Raw genomic sequence first — 19617 nt, 5'->3', positions numbered from 1 at the left:
CTTTTTCAAGGTGTAAAATTCAATAACATACTTCGTCCAGTAAAGACGGCTATTTAGCTATAACGTAAGCTAACGTTTACATGTTTTAACCATTATGTGTGTTACGTACGCTGTCCTGTCGTGTGTAATACACAATTCTGACACAATTTCCAATGATGCTAGCATGTTTAGCAAGGAGGAGGTTGCATTTTCAACCGGAAGTACTTTGCGTGTCACAGGTCGCGCACATTGTTCCTGCGCGGTACAGTTTGTTTCATATAGTAATGAATGAAGTGTCAGTCTAACGTGTTTTCTAGCATACAACCACAGAGAGAAACCGGGTTATTGCGACGTTGGAGTGTGCACAGACTAATACAAGAGCTCCGTCTTATTTGAGGTAAGTGGGAGAGGGGGAGTGTGTGTATTCAACATGCTAAAGGCTAACAGCTAACCTGAACAGGATACGCTGCTAAAGTTGGTAGTTAACGTTATTAAAACTATGCTGGAATGAAAGAGATTAAAGACATTGCAACTTTGACTAAAAGTCAAATTATGAATGACAGCACCGTTGTTGGTCGAGTGAGTGTAGTAAAGAGTCAACAAATGTTTATACAATAGTTGAGAGTTGATGTTCATGTCTCACATGGGCTGTACTGAATTTGTCCTATGTTGGTCTGTGGGAGCCGGTGTATTGTTTTTAGTTGTCAGAGTGCACTATCATTATGGATTTGAACTAGGTCCAGGACAAAGGGTGTGATAGACATTTCTTGTATTTAAGTAAATGAATGTGTCAGAGGTCTTAGTCATGTAAATCATTTAGCCTAATCTCAGTATTATTTTCAATCTTGGCAGTTTGTTTGATGTGATCTGGTTGGTATGCATTTAGGTTTGATATAGTGCTAATGTTTGTTTACCATCATGCTGCTACCCTATCAATGCTTTGTTGCTTGAGGATAATTATTGTATATCTGTCAGTGCACATGGCAGTACACCATTAAACTATATCACACACTGTTTTTTCTATCATGATAATAGATAAATATTTATGTGTATATAGATCTACAAATGACAGATCTTTAGGCCAGTCCTCATCATAAATGTGCAGCATTGAAGTCAGATGCCATCTACACATGCCATTCAATATTAATTTATTTCCTTTTGTTCTTTCATTCTTTCTACCTACTTAAAGCAGAAGTAAGCAGAATGTTTGTGTTAATATAAGTCTTAAATAGTTATATCTTCCGACAGCAATCACTTACATAGAGTGTTTGGTCCGAAACACGGGTCTGTCAGTCACTCTGCTCTGCTGTAAGCCCAGGAGAAAACTTCTTGTATACTTCCTTGTATCCTACAACCTTTATCCAATGAGGAGAGAGAACGGCATGAAGGGCTGTGTGATGCAGCCAAGGGATGCGCGTGAATGTGGTGACGTAGGGACGAGGACCGATAGATCCATGACGAGGGCGGGGGCTGCTAACTCCATCGGCTGACAAAAAGTTAGCCAAAATGACCGGATCGCTTACTTCTGCTTTAATTTCTTGTTTCTTTCCAGGTTCATAGACCACAACAGAGATGGCTGGAATTCTGTTTGAGGACATCTTTGACGTAAAAGACATTGATCCAGATGGCAAGAAATTTGACAGAGGTTTGTGAAATGTATTTATTAAACAAGGCTGAAGAAGAGGGCAAATTCTGTTAATACACGCAAGTCGAAAGGCTTTGCACTCTATATGGTAACAGTCAATGGCCTCTACTTGCTGTGTTACTTACTGTATATATTGGACATTGCTGTGAATAGTTAATCATCATACAGTTTGCTTGTAAAAAATAATTCAAAATCATGAATTAAGTGTCGCATCCATCAAGCTGATAACCCAGGTGTTTTTATTATTATTTATTTATTTTTATTATTATTTTTTTTATTATTTATTTTATATTATTAGTGCAAATCAAAACAGAGATATAATGGATGTGATTTTTCTTTGATACAGTGTCTCGTCTACATTGTGAAAGTGAATCCTTCAAGATGGACCTCATCCTGGATGTGAACATACAGATCTATCCTGTCGATCTTGGTAAGGATGTAGCCTTTTGTCCTTTGTTTATTTTTAAAGATTGGAAGTCATTAAATGGTTAATTATGTCGATAACAGTCACAGTGTGACTCTTCTTTGTATACACAATTACTAAAACACAAGGCCATTAATTTACACCTTTTTTAAAAGTAAAACCATCACCCGTCATTTGAAGAAAGTGATTGCTTAAATGTTTTGGGTATACTCACTGACTCTCACAACATTTGACTTTTGTTTGCAAACTCTGGCACACATTTAGTTTAACTGTGTAATATAAAACCCCACTCCCAACCAAAAGTTTTATCTGAGCAGTAGATATCAGTGAACCTTGAGATACAGACACATAGAACCATGCATCAAAAACTCATCACTACCCAAGGCCCAATGGTACAGTGTCACGATAAACTCAGTCTGGTCTCCTTGTCATTTCATCAAGGTGACAAATTCAGACTGGTTATTGCCAGTACGTTATATGAAGATGGAACTCCAGATGATGGAGAGTACAATCCTCAGGATGACCGGCCGTCAAGGTATGACATTTGCTTTTCATATGTTGATGCGTGTAATATTACCAACACATGCTGTTTGGTGAACATTTTTGTCAAATGATCTAATAACATTTATTAGTAGTACTCTGAGGTCAACCCTCCCTTGAGGTATGAACTGTTTTTGCTGGCTAAGATTTGAGCTCTCATTTTACTCTGTTTAAATTTCCAGAGCGGACCAGTTTGACTACGTGATGTACGGGAAGGTTTACAAGATTGAGGGCGATGAGACTTCAACAGAAGCAGCCACACGCCTGTGAGTTATACATGTGTTAATAAAGCGATTTAGCAAAGAATATGATGATTTTAATGAATTTGGAACATATACAACAAACATGATTATAACATCTGCTAAGGTCATTATTTACCTTGCCTGAAAAAAGTGTTATTGGTGTATCTATTATCAATAGAAGGTCATTATAGTGAAAAGGGAATGCATGCACTTGCACATAAAAACTTTTGAGATAGTGACATGTACATCAGATATGGCCTATATTCTAAAAACATTATCTCATTAAGTTTCGTCCATGTTTCTTCTTTCAGCTCTGCCTACGTGTCATACGGTGGCCTCCTCATGAGGCTGCAGGGAGATGCCAACAACCTTCACGGCTTTGAGGTGGACTCCAGGGTTTACCTCCTCATGAAGAAACTGGCCTTTTAAAACCCAACTCTGCCTGTCCTCTTACCCTGGTCCTTCCACCGCTGCAGTCAACCTTAAAGTCATACTGAGCTGCGGACTGAAAACATTTTTATTTCCAAGTCTGCAGCACATGGCCAAGAGCTCCGAGACCGGCTCACACACAGAACACATGGAGGATGTAGAAAATGTGTTGTTTTTTACTCTTATAGTTATGAGAAGGTTCCTCCATGGAGAAGGACGGACTAAAGACTGTGATACTTAAAAGAAATACTACAACTTCCATCTGCTGGCAAACTGTAAATAAAGATTTTATACAAAAGGATTCTTTTGCTGTCAGTTGTCAGTCACCTTTTATCATTCATTCGTTATTAAAAAGCACACTTTTTCTTTAGTGTTTAAGCTCAAGTTGAAGTATAGAAGGAATAGATTTGATGCATGCTCAACACCTCTCTCCAGAAACAAGGTTCATCTAGGTAACAGCCTGTTGGTGCGAATTGAATGGTAAATCGACTGCAATTACATTGTGCTTTTAGTTAGACACCACTCTAATCACACCATAGAACATATCATATTCACCCATTCACACACATATTAATGAAACAGCCATCAGTTGCAGTTTGCAGATCTGAATCTTGCACAGGGACACCACCACCCCTCTGATTTAATGGACGCCCCACTCTACCTCCTTAGCCGCAGCTGCTCCTTTATTACAGTACTAATGAGAAGTATTCAGTCATATGGAGTAGCCGGAACGTTTATCTGCAAGGTGCTGCTTCCAGTTAATTGCAGTTTTTAAATCATTTTTTCTAAGACTCAGTGAGTGGCTGTCTGCTATCTTTTTTGCTTTAGATTTTTTTTTTCATCTAAAACCTCATTTTTATTGCTTTGTGTTCATGACAAATCCCTCAACCAAGCAGCCTCGGCTTGCTGAAGACTTTTGAACTTGAGATCTTGACTTGATACTCTGGCAAGTATTTTAGGAAATTAAATTATTTTGCTCCCAGCTTACAGATGGGACGTCATTACCCGAGCTGCCATAGGCAACTGTTCTATATTTGCTTGGACTGCAGCAAACTAAAATGTGGACTCTGGGTGGACAGAAAATTGAATTAGGGGGTGAAGAGGCAGCATTTGTGTGCAACACAGGCTCCTCAATGTCAGCGGTAATGGATGTCACAGGATGGAGCATAACACTGCCAATGACTCACAGACTCCTGATATCTGCTTGGAAATGTTTTTCATTTGGGGAAACATTTGGATGTAGTGATGCTGTAACATGAACATGTAGCCTTTAGGGGGGGAAAAGAACCACAACTGAATATTGCATACTGTTTAACACAGATGTTCCTTAATATCATATGACACCTGAGCAAGTGCTTACTCATGCAAATATCAACTAATCTTATAATGTGACGGCAGTGCAATGGGTCAAATCATGCAGGTACAGGTCAGGAGCTTCAGTTAATGCTCACATCAAACATGAGAAATGTCCCTGTGGTGGAATGTGAAATGAAGAGGTGCTGTAATATAGAATTTCCCTAAAGGGACAATCAGTCTAAAGTCTAAAGTCTAGAAATGAGGGGAAATGTGATCACGGTGGCGTGAGCTGTTTTACTTCTGATCCCCTGGGATTGTCACACTTTAGAGTTTACTCAGAATGGTGTGAAAAACAAAATATAGTGAGAGGCAGTTCTCTGGTCAGAGTCAACACATTACTGAGAGGCTGCTTTCTTTCTTTAGGCCTCATAATACCAATCAATTATCATTTGAATCACATAGCCTATATGACATTGCTGATCATGTGCACACTATGGTTTCAAATAACCATCTTCTAATAGATACCGTATTTCCACCATAATAATACACCATGTGACAAAGCAAAACCCGTCTCAAACAATATTCATGATGACAATGACATCAGTGTCCTTCGGTGGCCTCCCTATAGTCACCAGATTTGAATCTAATGGAACATCTTTGGGGTGTGGTATGATGTGCAGCTGACAATGTGCAATATGTGATCACAAATCAATATTTTGCAGCAGAGAAGTTATTCTAGAGAAAAAAGTCTCAGGAATCTTTAAAATCACCATCATGGGATACAAATAGATTAGAGTTTGTACCTCTGATGCATCATGATGACATATTTTGAGTCTCTGGTTCACATGTCCACTTGGTTAAGGCCATATAGTTCACTGGAAATTTGGTTCATTTGTTGGCATGGATATCTAATTCAAAGTAAGCTCCCTGCAACCTCCTAAGGCACATTATGTTACGACATGCACCTTTTTGAACCTTTGATATGTTGCAGTTGATAATAGTCCATATTATTGTTGTTTTTATATTCATTGTGATTTACTTTGTTTTAACATAATATTAAAGAAACATAAAACAATAGTATTTTTCTATTTCAACTTCTTCCAAGATGACTTTCTACTGCACCTTAAGATGTGTGTTCACCCACTTCAGTCTTCTGAATGACTTCCTTCATTTTGCTGTGACAATAAATGACATGACTCTTGCTTTGTCTCAGTGTCAGTCAAGTGACTAGACAGAATGATCAGATAAAGCATTGAGGGATCCGCGTTTTTGGCTTGGCCATGGTGTTTGTTGTTCAGTATAGATTTTTCTTTGGTTTCTGTTTTTATTATAAGCACAATAACCCAATATCAAAACATAACAACTTAAATGACATAAGAGGGGAAATAAGATTTATTAAAATTGAAAAAATAAATAAATAATATGAATTGATAATAAAATAGTGCACAAATAATTTGGATATCAGCAAAAACGTTTCCATAGGCCATCCTATACAAGCTGGACCAATTGAGTCGACAGGAAGTGATGTAGGTTGGCTGTAATCTCTGCTGTAACTGCGCAGGAGCGACTCGGGTGCACTCACTTGTGCAATGTTTGCAGAGCGGCAGGTTCCGTAGGTATTTACCTGTGGAAGGAGTTTGTTTCGCCTTACGGAAATTAACTTGAGTCGATCCTATTTCACCGTGAACAATATGCCTTTCTGTCTTATGCATTTCTCCAACAGGACGCTGGCAGACTTGTTTGTATAGCTATGTCCTCGCTGTCGGCTGTAATTGGAAGCACCGCACTCAGGATTATGTCAGATGCGGTGTTTAGTGGAGAGACAACCATGAAAATGTATGTTGGAGAAGAATGAACTGTGGACAGTCGAAGTGTAGACAGGTTGGAAAAGACAAACACGATGGATTATAAGCGGAAAAGGAAGCTGACATTCTTCACTATTGGGCTCATTTTCCTTCTCAGCGGTGTGGAATATGGTGAGATCTATTTTTGGGATGTTGTCGTAACCCTCCTGTGAACGTCTAAATGTTTGAATGCGTGTAATAACAACAAAGTCATATTTCATTATGAAGCTGTTGTAGATAAAGGCAGACATAGGCTACATTTAAAACCAGTAGATGAGGGTGTTAAATACCATGCAGACTGAACTTGACTAATCACTGTCACACAAGCAGACAGTAACTTGATGATGTGCTTATCTGGTCATCCGCCTATTCTATTCTATTCTTTTTCTTCTTATTCTTTTCTTTTTTCTTTGAAGACTTGGAAATAATACAAGAAGCAAGGGGAAGTCAAAAACCTCCCCCTGCAGCCTCAACCTTACAAAAAAAAAAATCTGTCAGTTCCAGTGAATTGTTTGTTTCTAAAAAACAGCTTGTGCCATGGTCTGGCAGGCTGTTTCCCCCCTCGCTACTTTGCAATACTTGGATGTTCCTGGTCCAGACTCTAGAATGGACAGAACTGAAGTCAAACTTAAGTTTTAGTCAGCACATTACATGGGCCTAGTTAACTCAAATGTCACTTAAAGCCATGATTGAAATTATGGTCGCCATATGTAGGCCTAATAAAAACATAAAAAGAAAAAAAAAATGCTGATCAAATGCTACTGAATATTTGGTTCTTTATTTTGGAAGGTGTATAAAATCATATGCTTTTACAGTGATGTCCAAATGTCTCTATTTTGGGCCCTCTTCGACTTTAGACCCAGCTGAAAAGACATAAGTGTAAGCAATCTAACAGAACAGCTTGATTGCTTTGCTTTGCAGCTCACTGTAATGGAATCAAGTAAAATATGTTGTAACAAATGTATGCAGGGGGTTATATTCTTTTGCTTGCTCAGTGCAAATAAAATGTCCGAGAAACATGTGGCAATGAAGCAAAAGTCCATGCGCATGACAAGTAGGCTAGTAGTAGTTTTACCTCTCTCACATAAAAAGTGTCTCAATCAGGGTGATTCAACCATAACATTCCTGCAGATGTCAAGACAATTTGAGCAATTATTTCCTGTCTGGAATTTGCTGAGAACTTATTTCATTGTGTGTCTTCAGACCCTGAAATTGAATTTGTGTTGTAGTGGATCAGCACTGTCCTTTGTCTATGTGATAATATGTCTGGAATGACTAGCGGGGACACGAAGCTACCACTGCAGCTCAAGTTAAATTTACAGTGTAGGCTTCTCGTGTAGTAGCCCTTTCAGTATTTATAGCACTATAAGGGAAAACACGACAGACAGACATCATCTGAGGCCTCGCACCACCCCCATCTTTGCTTCCCTCTGGATCCTCATTCAACAACATGAAACACAAGCACTAATTAAAAATAATTAATACCACTACACATGAAGTAAAAAGTATAGTGTTAACGTATGGTAATTAGGCCTACTAAGTGAGGTCATTTTGGTCACAACCTGATGCTAATGCATCTTTGTTGTGATTATCTGTTATTATGCTCATACAAGTGCAGTGCGGGTGGTGTATTTCCAAAGCATCTGCTAAGAGATGACTCAGTAATATATACATTGTCATTGCACCCTATTAATAAGCCCAAATCCTTGTTGAAATGATAAGTAAACTATGCTTGGATTTTCTAAACTCTTTTTGACAGGCATGTACCTGTTTTTAAAAGCAAATATTGAAGAATGGCAATATTTTATAAGATACTGACCTTCAATGAAACTGAAAACTAATGCCCCTCACTTCTGTCTCCACAGCTGTGATCTTACCTACAATATGGAAGTACCTGCAGACTTTAGATGCAGCGCCTTACTTCCTGGGTTTGGCCCTGTCAGCATTCAGCTTGAGTGGCCTCCTGTCAGGGCCGCTCTTTGGCCACTTGTCTGACAGAACACGAACGACCAAGAAGCTCATCTTGTTTGCCAACATTTTTGAGATAGTTGGTGAGTTTTCTTTACTCAGAGAACAACTGAGTTTAACGTGGTGATGCTGCATTCAGAGTTTTAAGTTAAGCATTTACACAAGGTCCATTTGAAGTTTAATGTTTTACCATTAACTTTGTTGTTTTTCTACTCCTTTCACTCTCCAGGTAATTTCATGTATTTCATGGGCTACTCCAAGTGGCTCTTACTGTCAAGCAGATTGGTAGCAGGTCAGTATGTACAAAATAATACTGGTACCCATGATCCATTTAGCAGATTGGATGCCTGTAGATTACAGTACATCAGTCATCCCAAACAGCATAGCTTGGCAAGATCAAGTACTCTCATCTGAAAAGACACAAGTTCACATCATGTAATGATGATGTATATCACTTTGTGACCAGGACGCAGAGCTCCAGGTTTCAATCTCAGTGTTTCAGTCATGACGATTCCTAATGAAATATGTATTTTCTTCAGGCATTGGCACCGGTGCCGGCTCATCTATCTTTGGCTTCCTGACCAGAAGCACTGCTCCGGAGGATCGTGCTACAGTGTTTGCTGCTGTTATGGCATGTCGACAAGCTGGCCTTCTGATTGGTCAGTCTTCTCCCTGCTCTCTGATGGCAAATATCAGAGGCCGCCTGCTGATCCTTTGGATTGCATGTTATGAATTGTAATGGACCTTTATCCTTTGCATGGAAAATATCACAAGATTCCCGCTGCTTTCCCAGATTTGAATGAGCAGAGATCACTGGCAGTCGAGCCTCCTGACACGTTTCACATAATAAATGTTCATAGGACATTAATGAAAGGTCACGGGCAATTACATACAATGAATCAAACAAATAGACTCTTTGATTGTACTTCCTTTTGAGATTAATTTGCTGCTTACCCAGACTATGTAGAGTGATTCATTGTGGTGTTTTACATATGGTTAAATACATGTTTTTACTTTGTTGTTGACACAGGTCCAGCATTTAATATCTTCCTGAGGCTGTGTGATTTCCACGTGGGTCCTTTTGTGGTTAATAAATACACTGCACCTGGGGTAAGGACAAAAGTATGGTACTTTGTCCCTTAGTAGCATATTCTTGCACAAGCCGTAACACTTCTCCTCCGCCACCTTGCAGTTGTTCATGTGCCTGCTGTGGATTCTCATCCAGCTGGTGGTGGTCTTCATGTACTGGGACCTACCACCTCTGGAAAGAAAGAAGGCACAGGATAGTTCAGCAAGCAAGAGCGAGGAACAAGAGCATGAGCGAGGGTTCGCGGAAGATGAGGAAGAGGAAAATGCTGAGGAAAATGATGAGGGAAAGCCACTAATGAGGTCCCAAGAGCTACAGGGCTCCTATGGCTCAGTGGTGACACCCAGCCCCTCAGGAGACAACATCTCTGCTGCCTCCAATGCCAGGCCCAATCATATCTCCCCACCTCCCTCTCCACCACCGTCAGGAACCCAAGAGTCTCCCAGCTCCTTTAAGAGTTTCAGCATATCCCGAGGTAAGCAACAGTTAATTAGGTAAATAAGTGAATTTCTTCTGAAAGCCTTCTCAAACCTTCCTACCTAAGTGGCTTCTATTTATTTCTATACAGTGTAAGAGTGGATTAGTAGACAAATTGCTTTGATTGACTAATTAAGTAAACAGGTAAACATGTGCCAAAAAAAAGTACATCCAATTTTCTCAAACAACAAAGTGTGGTACTGTATGTCATTTAAAGTGGTGGAAATTCCAGTACACAACTTAATTTATCTCTCTCACGCCCTGTGTCTTTCTGCTCTGGCCTTGCGGTTGGTCTCCAACTCCTTTGTCTGTCTTCTCTCTCCAATTTTCTTTTGGCCCCTGTAGAGTTCCTGAGAGAAGAGGTGGTTGTGCTGCTGGCTGCTCAGTTCATCACTCTCTTCAATCAGACAGCATTGGAGGTGTAGTAAAGTTGTACAGACAGGAACACATATAATTTATTTCCCCTTTATATTTCCTAAATCAGTCCTCACTTGTTTAATCTAGTGCAGTGCAGTGATTTAAAATGACAAAATATGTTTAAAGCAAATTAGAGACTGTGAGACTTGTATGAACTCTTGACTGTTCCCCTCCTTAGACCATGGTGACTCCAATGACTCAGAAGTACTTTGGCTACGGGGAGCTGGAGAACAGCGTGATGTACTGTCTCTGCGGCGTGGAGGTGATCGCCGGCTTCCTCTTTGTGCGCTGGCTGAGCCGGCGTGTTGCCGAGAGGGTGGTCCTAGCCATCGGTTTGGCCATCTGCAACATCTCTGGTGTCTGGTGCCTCATCTTCCTGGCCAACCCACTAGGTCGGCCAGCACTGCAATTTAAGTTATTATTCAGCACTGTCAAGTCTGGGTACACATACTCAACATATGGCCTGAACTAGGTCCAAAGTAAGCACTACTCCGCATATGAGTCATCTTTAATCACTGTTTTCTCTTCCATTGCACTTTTGTGTGTCCTGTAGGTGGGTTTCCATGGCAGCTGACTGAGTTCGTCATTGGGGTGTTTCTGCAGGTTTTGGGTTTGCCATTTGTAGCTGTGGCCCAGGTTTCCCTGTTCTCCAAAGTCACTGCTGAGAAGACGCAAGGTGAGAAATGTCACCATCTAGTGGACACAGGGACACATAGCTTTTTGAATGATAGCCTATACAGGGGTGTGAGAGTAAGCACCCCCTCGAAGAACAAATACACAGCTGCCTCGCCCCCCCCCCCCCCTCCACACACACACACACACACACACAAAAACACACAACAAAAACAAAAACAACATCATTGTGAATTTTAAAGACCGTATTAACACATTTATTTTTAGTTATTATGACCAACACAATATTTGATTCAAAATTGGTCTTTACTGTAGGATTTGTCCAACTTACAGGTTGTTACTTGGCATGCATTAATTGTCATGACAACATAACAAAGCACTGACAGAAAAGCCTGATGTAAACTCAGTAGCCTATCACAGAAGCCAGCTACATGTTCTCCCTTTGTGATGGTCTGAGGACAGAGAGCTTAGAGGTTGGAGTTTATGTTAATGAAATGCATCATGACACTGTGACAGGTCTGTACATCTTCACCACATGTCAGCTGTAGTAGAGGAAAAGCCAGCTGATTTCAGCTCTGCCACGACGTACTCCTGGCGTTTTCTATCTATCTATCTATCTATCTATCTATCTATCTATCTATCTATCTATCTATCTATCTATCTATCTATCTATCTATCTATCTATCTATCTATCTATCTATCTATCTATCTATCTATCTATCTATCTATCTATCTATCTATCTATCTATCTGCGTTCATATGAAGTTATACTTTGAAACTCTTCAGTCAGTGGCTGTTTGACTTGTTAGACTCACTGGTACTTTTACGCAGCCATCATAAATGGCTTTTTGGTGCTTTATTCATTACTGATTACCCCTCAAGAACTCTGGCGGTGGTTTGAAAAACCCTGGTATATAATGTTCTTTTGCCTCTTTACAGGTCATTCAAAGTGTTTCATGAAGAATAAGTGTTTTAAATCCAGTAGCAGTGGGTTTCATTGAGTTTTGTGAATTAATTTGTCGTCTTGGATTTGTAGGATTCAGTCAGGGGGTGCGGCGCTCAGTGGGAGGTCTAGCTACCATCCTGGGCCCTCTGTGGGCCGGTGGCCTCACTGAGAACATGTATATCATGTTGGGGGTGATGATGGCACTGCTGGCGCTGCTAACGGTAAGTGACAGAAAATATTTAATCATCTGATATAATCTGAAAATGAGATGACATATTTTTTGTTTCTCCTGAGTTACTCATATGGCACGTTTTGTGGCTCACTGGATCTCTGGGAACTTGCAGAATCTCCACAAATATAAATATTAATTCAACATTAAAAGCATGTAGTCTAGCACATTACCAATTTCCATTTATTCGATGTGAGTGATGTTACTGTGTGTGAGAGGATAATTAAAATTAATCCCCACACCCTCTTGTCGCCCAACACTTTTGCCTTCGGCTCATATAAATAAAAATAGACAAGTACTCTTTGGTTTGCCCCCACTGCCCATGTGGCAGTGTTGAAAATCGGACCCTGTAATTTGTGTAAATGTGCATCTCATTCCCTTTTTGAGCCAAAATTACAGTGAGAATCTAATTGGGACAAATAAGAAACAAACAAACAACAGTAAACAGTTTAACGTTAGGAATAGTAGATGTGAGTTGACATCTTATAGCTAGGAGCTTTACTTGGATTAGGGAACAAACAAGCATAACAAAATGCTTATAAAGCTTGTAATGAAGCGTGAGCAAACCACAGCCCGACGAGCAAATGTTTCCACTATCACAGAGAAATAAGAAAACAAAACCAAGCTGTGTGCCTGTGAGGGACACGCTAACTGTGTGTGCACTTAAAATCAGGTAAAAGGAAGCCATACAGTTCCAAACTGCCTGCACCACGAGGCTCCCTTCACAACCCTGTCTTTTGTTTTCATTATTTTCTTTCTGTTATTATAAAAAATATATTTCAACTTTGAAGTTTTCAGCATTCACTCAGCAGCAGTTCTATTTAATAATTACCATTTAATATACTGTAGCTTTGTGCTACAATGAATTAAATAAAAAAATAAAAAAGTGTTTAAAATGTGGGATGTATTTTTCTTTGGATTCACAATAGCTCTTCTTTTTGTTGCCCTTGGTGAAATATTAGAGAAAGACCTTTTAGGAATCAAACCTTTAATTCAATCCTGAGGAACTTTGGTGGAAAAAAAATAGTAAAGCCGTGACCGGAAGGTAGATTACAGAACACATTATAGAAGGTACCCAAACAGCTTATCACGTTTTGCATTAATAGTGATGTAATATTTTTAATGCAGATGATGCTGGCTTTCTCATATGACCGCCTGGTTGAGCCTGCTGCTGAGGAGGACGCTGACAGCCCAGACAGTTGTGGGTAATCCGATGGGAAAAGTGGATATGGAAGGTAGCTATTGCAGTGCAATACATGTACAGTAAATTGTAAATCTAAATATGAGTCAGATGGTTTTTACGTGGTCTTCTAATCTAATCCTTCATTTTCCTCTTTTTCTGCACACGCCCAACAGTGCATACCTCACCATCGTTAAGAGTGGTTCGTTAAACCTGGGACTTCTCTGCTTTTGTGTGGAGGCAGATGAAAGAACTGTTTGGGTGTACATTTATATTTCCCATGGAAATATAGAATTCCGATGGCACCACATGTGCAAACTTTGGCGGAAAACTGTTCACGTCCGTTTGTGTTCTACACAGCACCAACTTGCATCATAGGTTTTTTTTAAATGGTTAAATTAATTAACATGGAAAATGGTGGTGGATTTTGTGGACCGATTACTTTGTGCTGCAGCTGGAGAATCTATTAGCTGTTTAGCCTTTCTACTTATTACCTCATCTCCTGAACAAATAGGCTTTCAGAATATTTTACCAGCTCCCTGAACAGAACCGTCTTGGTAAAATTACCACTTGTAATGTTTTTTTTTTTAATGTAATGTTCAAAACATGACTTTATTCTCATCTGAAGTGAAATACACAAATATTTTGGCCAGGCTTTTACTTTGCAGATTTATCAGATGGATTTTAACCTTGGTTCTTGATTAACAATTATTTAATCTACATTACATCTACAATTAAAGAAAGTTTCACCTTGCACACACCTCAGTATTTACAAAAGCTCATGTTTGATTTTTTGGTCTTTGTAAATTCTCAAAGTTTTCAGAGCAATGTTTGGGTTAACCTCTGCAAAAGAGCTACTAACACTAACATAAAAGAATTGAATTGATGTGGCTTTTAATAAAATTCTCAGGGAACCATCAAATACTTGCAGTCTTTGTTGTGCAAATGGTCACATCAGGAGATAGTACACTTTGGCTCAACGTCTTCCATCAGTAAATTAATTCTATAAATATTGAAATCTGCCTTAAATATATATATTAATATCTCTCAGCACCTAACTGAAGATGGTGATCTGCCTGGTGTCTGGTGTAAAGGCTGCTACATGATAAAATAAGTTTCCGACTTTAACAAGAGCTGAGCAATACAAATTTCTGATGCTTTGATGGGGATGTAGTACATATTTTCAACACAGGTGGGCGCTCTCAGTCTTTGTTCCAAAGTATGTGATCCCCACTGTTTGATGTGTTAATGCCTGATCCATGACAGCTAGAATATTTCTATATAATAAGTGCACTAGGCTACTACAAAAAAACACATTTAGGGAAAAACTTCTAGTTCTTGTTTCAGGTTGTGGCACAGGAAAAACACATCTATCAGTCTTGCAACATTTTTTTTTTTTAACGTTTAGATTTTTGTTTTTCCAATTTCTTCCGATTTTATATTCACAGACACCAAAAATATGTTATGAACTGAGGGTATTTATTTCTTTATTTATTATGTTTTTATTTATTAGATCTCTTGTGGGCACCTAACATGTACATTTTTTTTTTTTTTTGTATTTCTTGTCTATATACAAAAAGATAAACTTTCACCACAGTTGACTGGCTTGTGTTTTGTTCTATTGGAATGGTTATGTTTGGAAGGTTTCACCTAAGAAACTGGGAGTATGTTTTTGTGAAAGATTTTTTTGTAAAACAATTAAAAGATTATCATTACAATTTGTGGTAGTTAGGTATATTTTGTAAAAAAAAAAAAAGTTAAATGATTAAATAAAAAGTATTTTTTTCCCGTTTAAGGTCATTCAACTCATGTCAAAATTATATATATATATATTTTAAATATATTAAATCATGTTGGTATCTGTAGATATTTGATTATTACATTTTAAAGAAACCATGAACAAAATACTAAACAAATATTGTTTGATGGATAGTTTAGTGCCAATATATGTTTCAGTTGTAATGGACCTTTTTTTTTCAATTTATTATCTTTCTAGGAAATTATATTTCTCTACACTGAAAATGTTAGAATAATTGCTTTTGTGTGTGGATTTAATAAATAAATGTTTTATTTTATTTTACAAACTCTGACTTAAAATACATTTCTGAAAATTAAATTCTCTTGAGCATGTCTTTGAATACAGTATAACATGCTATATACTTCAGTAAATATTTTTGGTAATTTAATACTTTTAGCAAAATATAAATATGTCATAAATAAAATGAAAATAAATAGAAAAAATACATCATAGTAGTTTTAATAGAATAAATAAGTGTAGCATGAATAACAGAAAATAGTCAAAAAAAAAAAAAATGAGCATAAATAAATAAAAATGACAAACTTGTAATATTTGTGGTATGAAAATATTTAAAGCATGCAGAAATGTTTTTCATATTATTCTCAGGTTGTAACCGAAAAGATTTTGCTTGCTAAAGAAATAATTGAATTACTCAAATTGTTATTTGTCAAATCTGCAGTATTTAAAATAATATGTAAGAAGTGTTTTTGTGTTCATATTTCAAATCTGAAATCTGCCTTTTGTATTAAAAGAAATGCATTAATTTTCAAAACAGTTAAGTAAAGTAACTGGAATAATAATTGTTCATAAATAGGAAAAAAGTTAGCCAAGAAGAAATGTAATTAAATAAAAGTACACAAAAAAGTAAAAAAAAAAAAAGCCACACAGAAAACAATCTCAGATCACAACAAGTGGACGAGGCTCCACTTGGGGTCGCTGTGACCTAACTGACCTAGCCTATTCCTCGCTCATGACGACATGTTGTCTCGCTGGTGACGCGGAAGTCGAAAGGGCGGGGCCTCAACCGTGAACTTTAGTTGAACCCATTTTGGTTGTCGGGCGGGGCTGGCTCAGAAACGTTACGACACAGGGCCAGTAACAGAGATATTTTGGGCTTTTGATTTTTATTTTTTTTATTTTTTTTTTCTCTGACTCGATCCCCCCCCACCCCCTACCACCCTCTCACACCGATTCACCAGCCCCCACACTCACCCATCACGCACACAAACCCCACACACACTTGGCCTGCAGCGGCAGTCTGACCGAACAGCGACCCTGCGTATCAGGGTCAGAAGTGTAGAACACGTCGTGTGTCATATTAGCAGTAGTTGTGGGGGTAAGTTTGGTAAGCCTGCTCCTCCTCCGTCCTTGCCAATCGCAGGGATCGGTTATGAGGCATATACAGCCAAAATTCGGTGATTATAATGGACGTGAACTTTTGGTGAACTGTGTTTTTCCTCGACCGGGGGGGGGGGGGGCTACGAGGGCAGGTGGAGTTCAGTAGGACTTCAATGTTTTCCCTTTTTATTTTTTTTTGTATCTCCTCCTCTTCTTCTCCTTCAGTCTCATTCCCCGGGCTTTATCACTGATTGACCCTCCAGAGTGTCCAGGGTTAGATCTTAGGATTTGGATGATGCCCTGCAACACTGGGGCTTTCGGGACATCCACAGCTTAGCTTGGCATACATATTTTACACTTGGGAGTGTGGATAGAGCCACACCGCAGCATCAACCTCCACTTTTCCCACACATCTACTTTTTCTTGCCCTTTCACGTGCACTTTACAAGAACCTTTTCCTGTTCATGGGACACCTTGACAGTTCAGGAATAATACCCTCAACTTGGTCATTATAAGACTTTCATGAAGTGAGTTGAGATGGGTAATAAATGGAGAGAAGTGCTCTCAAGCTTGAACTTCTGAGCTTTTGAGCTGCCAAGCGTATGAAATATTTAGTTTTGCACTGGTGTCACGGATTCTTAATGTTTGTGCAAAAACTGCTCTAGCCTCAGTCAAATCAAAATGGTGGCACCGATAGAAACCTGTGAAAGTCTGTGAGTGTCCCTGCATAGATCGCACTTGAATTCCGTGTTAATAATACATGTGTCACTCTGAAGAGGTGCAACATCTCGAGAGCAAGGCGGTTATGGGAAAAAAAAAATAGGAGAAGCAGAGTGCCTGAGTTGTGGTATAATGGGGAGAGAAAAAAAGGATGCACTGCGACAGAAACTCTGCCACAACAAAGGGTAAAATACAAGACATTCTCATGCCAAAGTTAGACTTTAGCCTAGTTTCTTAAGTTTAAAAGGTCATCAGTAGAGTCTGGTTTTGTTGGGTTTCTGCACGAAATGGAACTCCTGGAGGAAAAAGTTAGCTGATACCCAAGGATGTGTGACATGAGGAGGATTTTTTGTCCCTCATTGGTGCTATCAGGAAAGCAGAGTTGTGTAATGGTTCTTTTGACTGAATGAATAATTAAGTCTGCTTATAGCCTATAGCTGCAGCACCCATGGGCTGTGTTGTGCAAGCTAGCCAGCTGCTGTTGCGCCGAGTTCTGTTTTGCCAAGTGGGTCACGCTTCAGCCTTCTTCACTGCTCAAAGTTTTCTTCTAACTCTTTGATCTTAAGTCATTATACACTTACTGTGGATTTGTAATTCTGATGGTCTGTTTGACCTTTGACCCCGCACTAGTTGTGTTTCAAAGCTTGACCTGTGTGGTCGATGGGATGAGAGTGGCACATGAGGGATAAAGGATACTTATGTCACTTTTTTTTTTTTTTTTTTTTTTACACCTTCTCTAACCATTTAATTAGCTTTCAAACTTTGTGAATGGAATACTAATTGTCATAACAGCACTTTTCCCCCTTCTTTAGTTTTTTTTTTCTGGCCAAGGACTCAGCTCCACAAATGAAAAAAACATGGTACGAGAAGAGCTACCCAACAATGAGAATATAAGAAATACATCTTTATATTATACTTTTCATTACAAACATGTTCACATTGTGTTCTGCCAACGACTAACCAACACCCGCACCCACCAGGCCAACCACAACGTACCTCCACCCTCGTCTGTCCCCTCTGCTCCAAGAACAGAGATTACTAGCCCATCTGTATCACCAGAGCCAGGCCACGCTAAGCCGGTGGGAGCCCTGCTCAGCAAGGCACTGCCGCAATTGTTAACCCTGATTAACTTGATGTGGCGTTCGGTAGAGGGAACAGTGTGAAAATCAAGCCAGTGCCGTGACCTAGTGCCCCGCCGCTGAACCGAGGGGGAATTGGGCAAACTTAGGGGAGGGAGGATGAGAACGGGAGTCAGGAAAAAGAGAGAGGAGTGAATAGAAAATAAAAAGAGAGACAGAGCGATGGCAGAGAGATTAAGGCAGCTTGGGGCTCTTAACAAAGATTGCACTACAGAAACTGATGGATGCACAAACATATCTCTCTGTTTTAGTGCAATGAAATCAGGGTGTCAGTTACAATACAGGCTCTTGCAGTACAATATAAATTGATATGACTTTCATTGACCTGGGATGGGCTTCCTCAGGGTTTCTGGGTAGGCTACAGCAGTAGGCATTAAAGATTCAGTTCTAACTACTATAGAGAGATCATCCTCACACAGAGAAGACAGTGTAGATATTTTCAGCATAGCATGAACTGGAGCATAGATTAAAGATGGGCCCATATGGAAATGCATACACTGTTGACTTTATGTCATGAATTAATGTCATGTTTTGTCTCCAAGGCACAATAGACCTATTACTACTTTTGCTTTTGTGTTGATTTTAAACATTCAGATGATATCTGTCCTTTTAAATATCAGTGCAACCATACCTCATTTATTCTGGCACCTTTGCATTTGTAGCTATAAATAATTAAATACAATAAAATCCCCTGTCAGATAACATTTGAACTCTTTATATTATCTTTGACTGGATATAACACTTCTTATTAAATCATTGCCGTGTCATGGTTAATGCTTTGTTTTGTTATGTGGAGGATTCCTCAGAAGAAACGAGGCTGGAATTACTACTGTTTGCAAAGATGCATTTGAAAATGTTTCCCCCTCCCTTTTTTCTTTTTTCTTTTTTTAGCTAGACATGTATCACTGCCGGTGGCACAGTTTGAAAGGTCATGTTAAACCATACGTCAACAGCAATGCCAGCTTTGATATTTTGCTTCTGACATTGGACTAAAGTCTGCAGGAAACCATCATCAGGCATGTTGTCTGGCTGGATTTTAGCTGATGTGTTCAAAGTTAAAGCGAGTTAAAAATGCAAAAACACTTAGAAGTAGAATAGGCTACTGGCCAATGTGGCTTTACATAAAGACCAAAAATCCACAAGCTCTTTTGCACCTGAATAAAGAAATATTCCAGTTTCCATTCCAGAAACATTCCAGTTCTTTTTTATTGCTCGTGAAACCTAGGTGTAGATTTATGAAAGGAACACAGTTTTCATTTAATACTAAACAGAGACATGAACTGAGA

At 39.0% G+C, this 19617-nt stretch overlaps 2 protein-coding genes across 2 annotated transcripts; both read left to right on the top strand.

Annotated features, from left to right (window-relative positions):
• Window positions 1–196: 196 nt before the first annotated feature.
• On the top strand, window positions 197–3560 carry polr2h (RNA polymerase II, I and III subunit H). The gene is made up of 6 exons (XM_085774589.1): window positions 197–376; window positions 1532–1624; window positions 1971–2054; window positions 2490–2583; window positions 2771–2854; window positions 3142–3560. Exons 2-6 carry the CDS (start codon window positions 1552–1554, stop codon window positions 3257–3259), a joined length of 453 nt encoding a protein of 150 aa, XP_085630715.1. The 5' UTR covers window positions 197–376; window positions 1532–1551; the 3' UTR covers window positions 3260–3560.
• A 2546-nt stretch (window positions 3561–6106) lies between these two features.
• On the top strand, window positions 6107–14373 carry mfsd8l1 (major facilitator superfamily domain containing 8-like 1). Its single transcript, XM_085774588.1, has 12 exons — window positions 6107–6531; window positions 8265–8450; window positions 8597–8659; window positions 8907–9026; window positions 9398–9477; window positions 9560–9929; window positions 10277–10350; window positions 10527–10740; window positions 10902–11024; window positions 12018–12148; window positions 13285–13391; window positions 13513–14373. The coding sequence occupies exons 1-11, from the start codon at window positions 6456–6458 to the stop codon at window positions 13363–13365; spliced, it is 1518 nt and encodes a 505-aa protein (XP_085630714.1). The 5' UTR covers window positions 6107–6455; the 3' UTR covers window positions 13366–13391; window positions 13513–14373.
• Window positions 14374–19617: the final 5244 nt, after the last annotated feature.

This window comes from Trachurus japonicus, chromosome 4, assembly GCF_045865225.1.
Source record: "Trachurus japonicus isolate A0001 chromosome 4, Traja_1.0".
In the NCBI taxonomy this organism is placed as follows: domain Eukaryota; kingdom Metazoa; phylum Chordata; class Actinopteri; order Carangiformes; family Carangidae; genus Trachurus; species Trachurus japonicus.
This window is presented reverse-complemented; position numbering and strand designations above follow the sequence as displayed.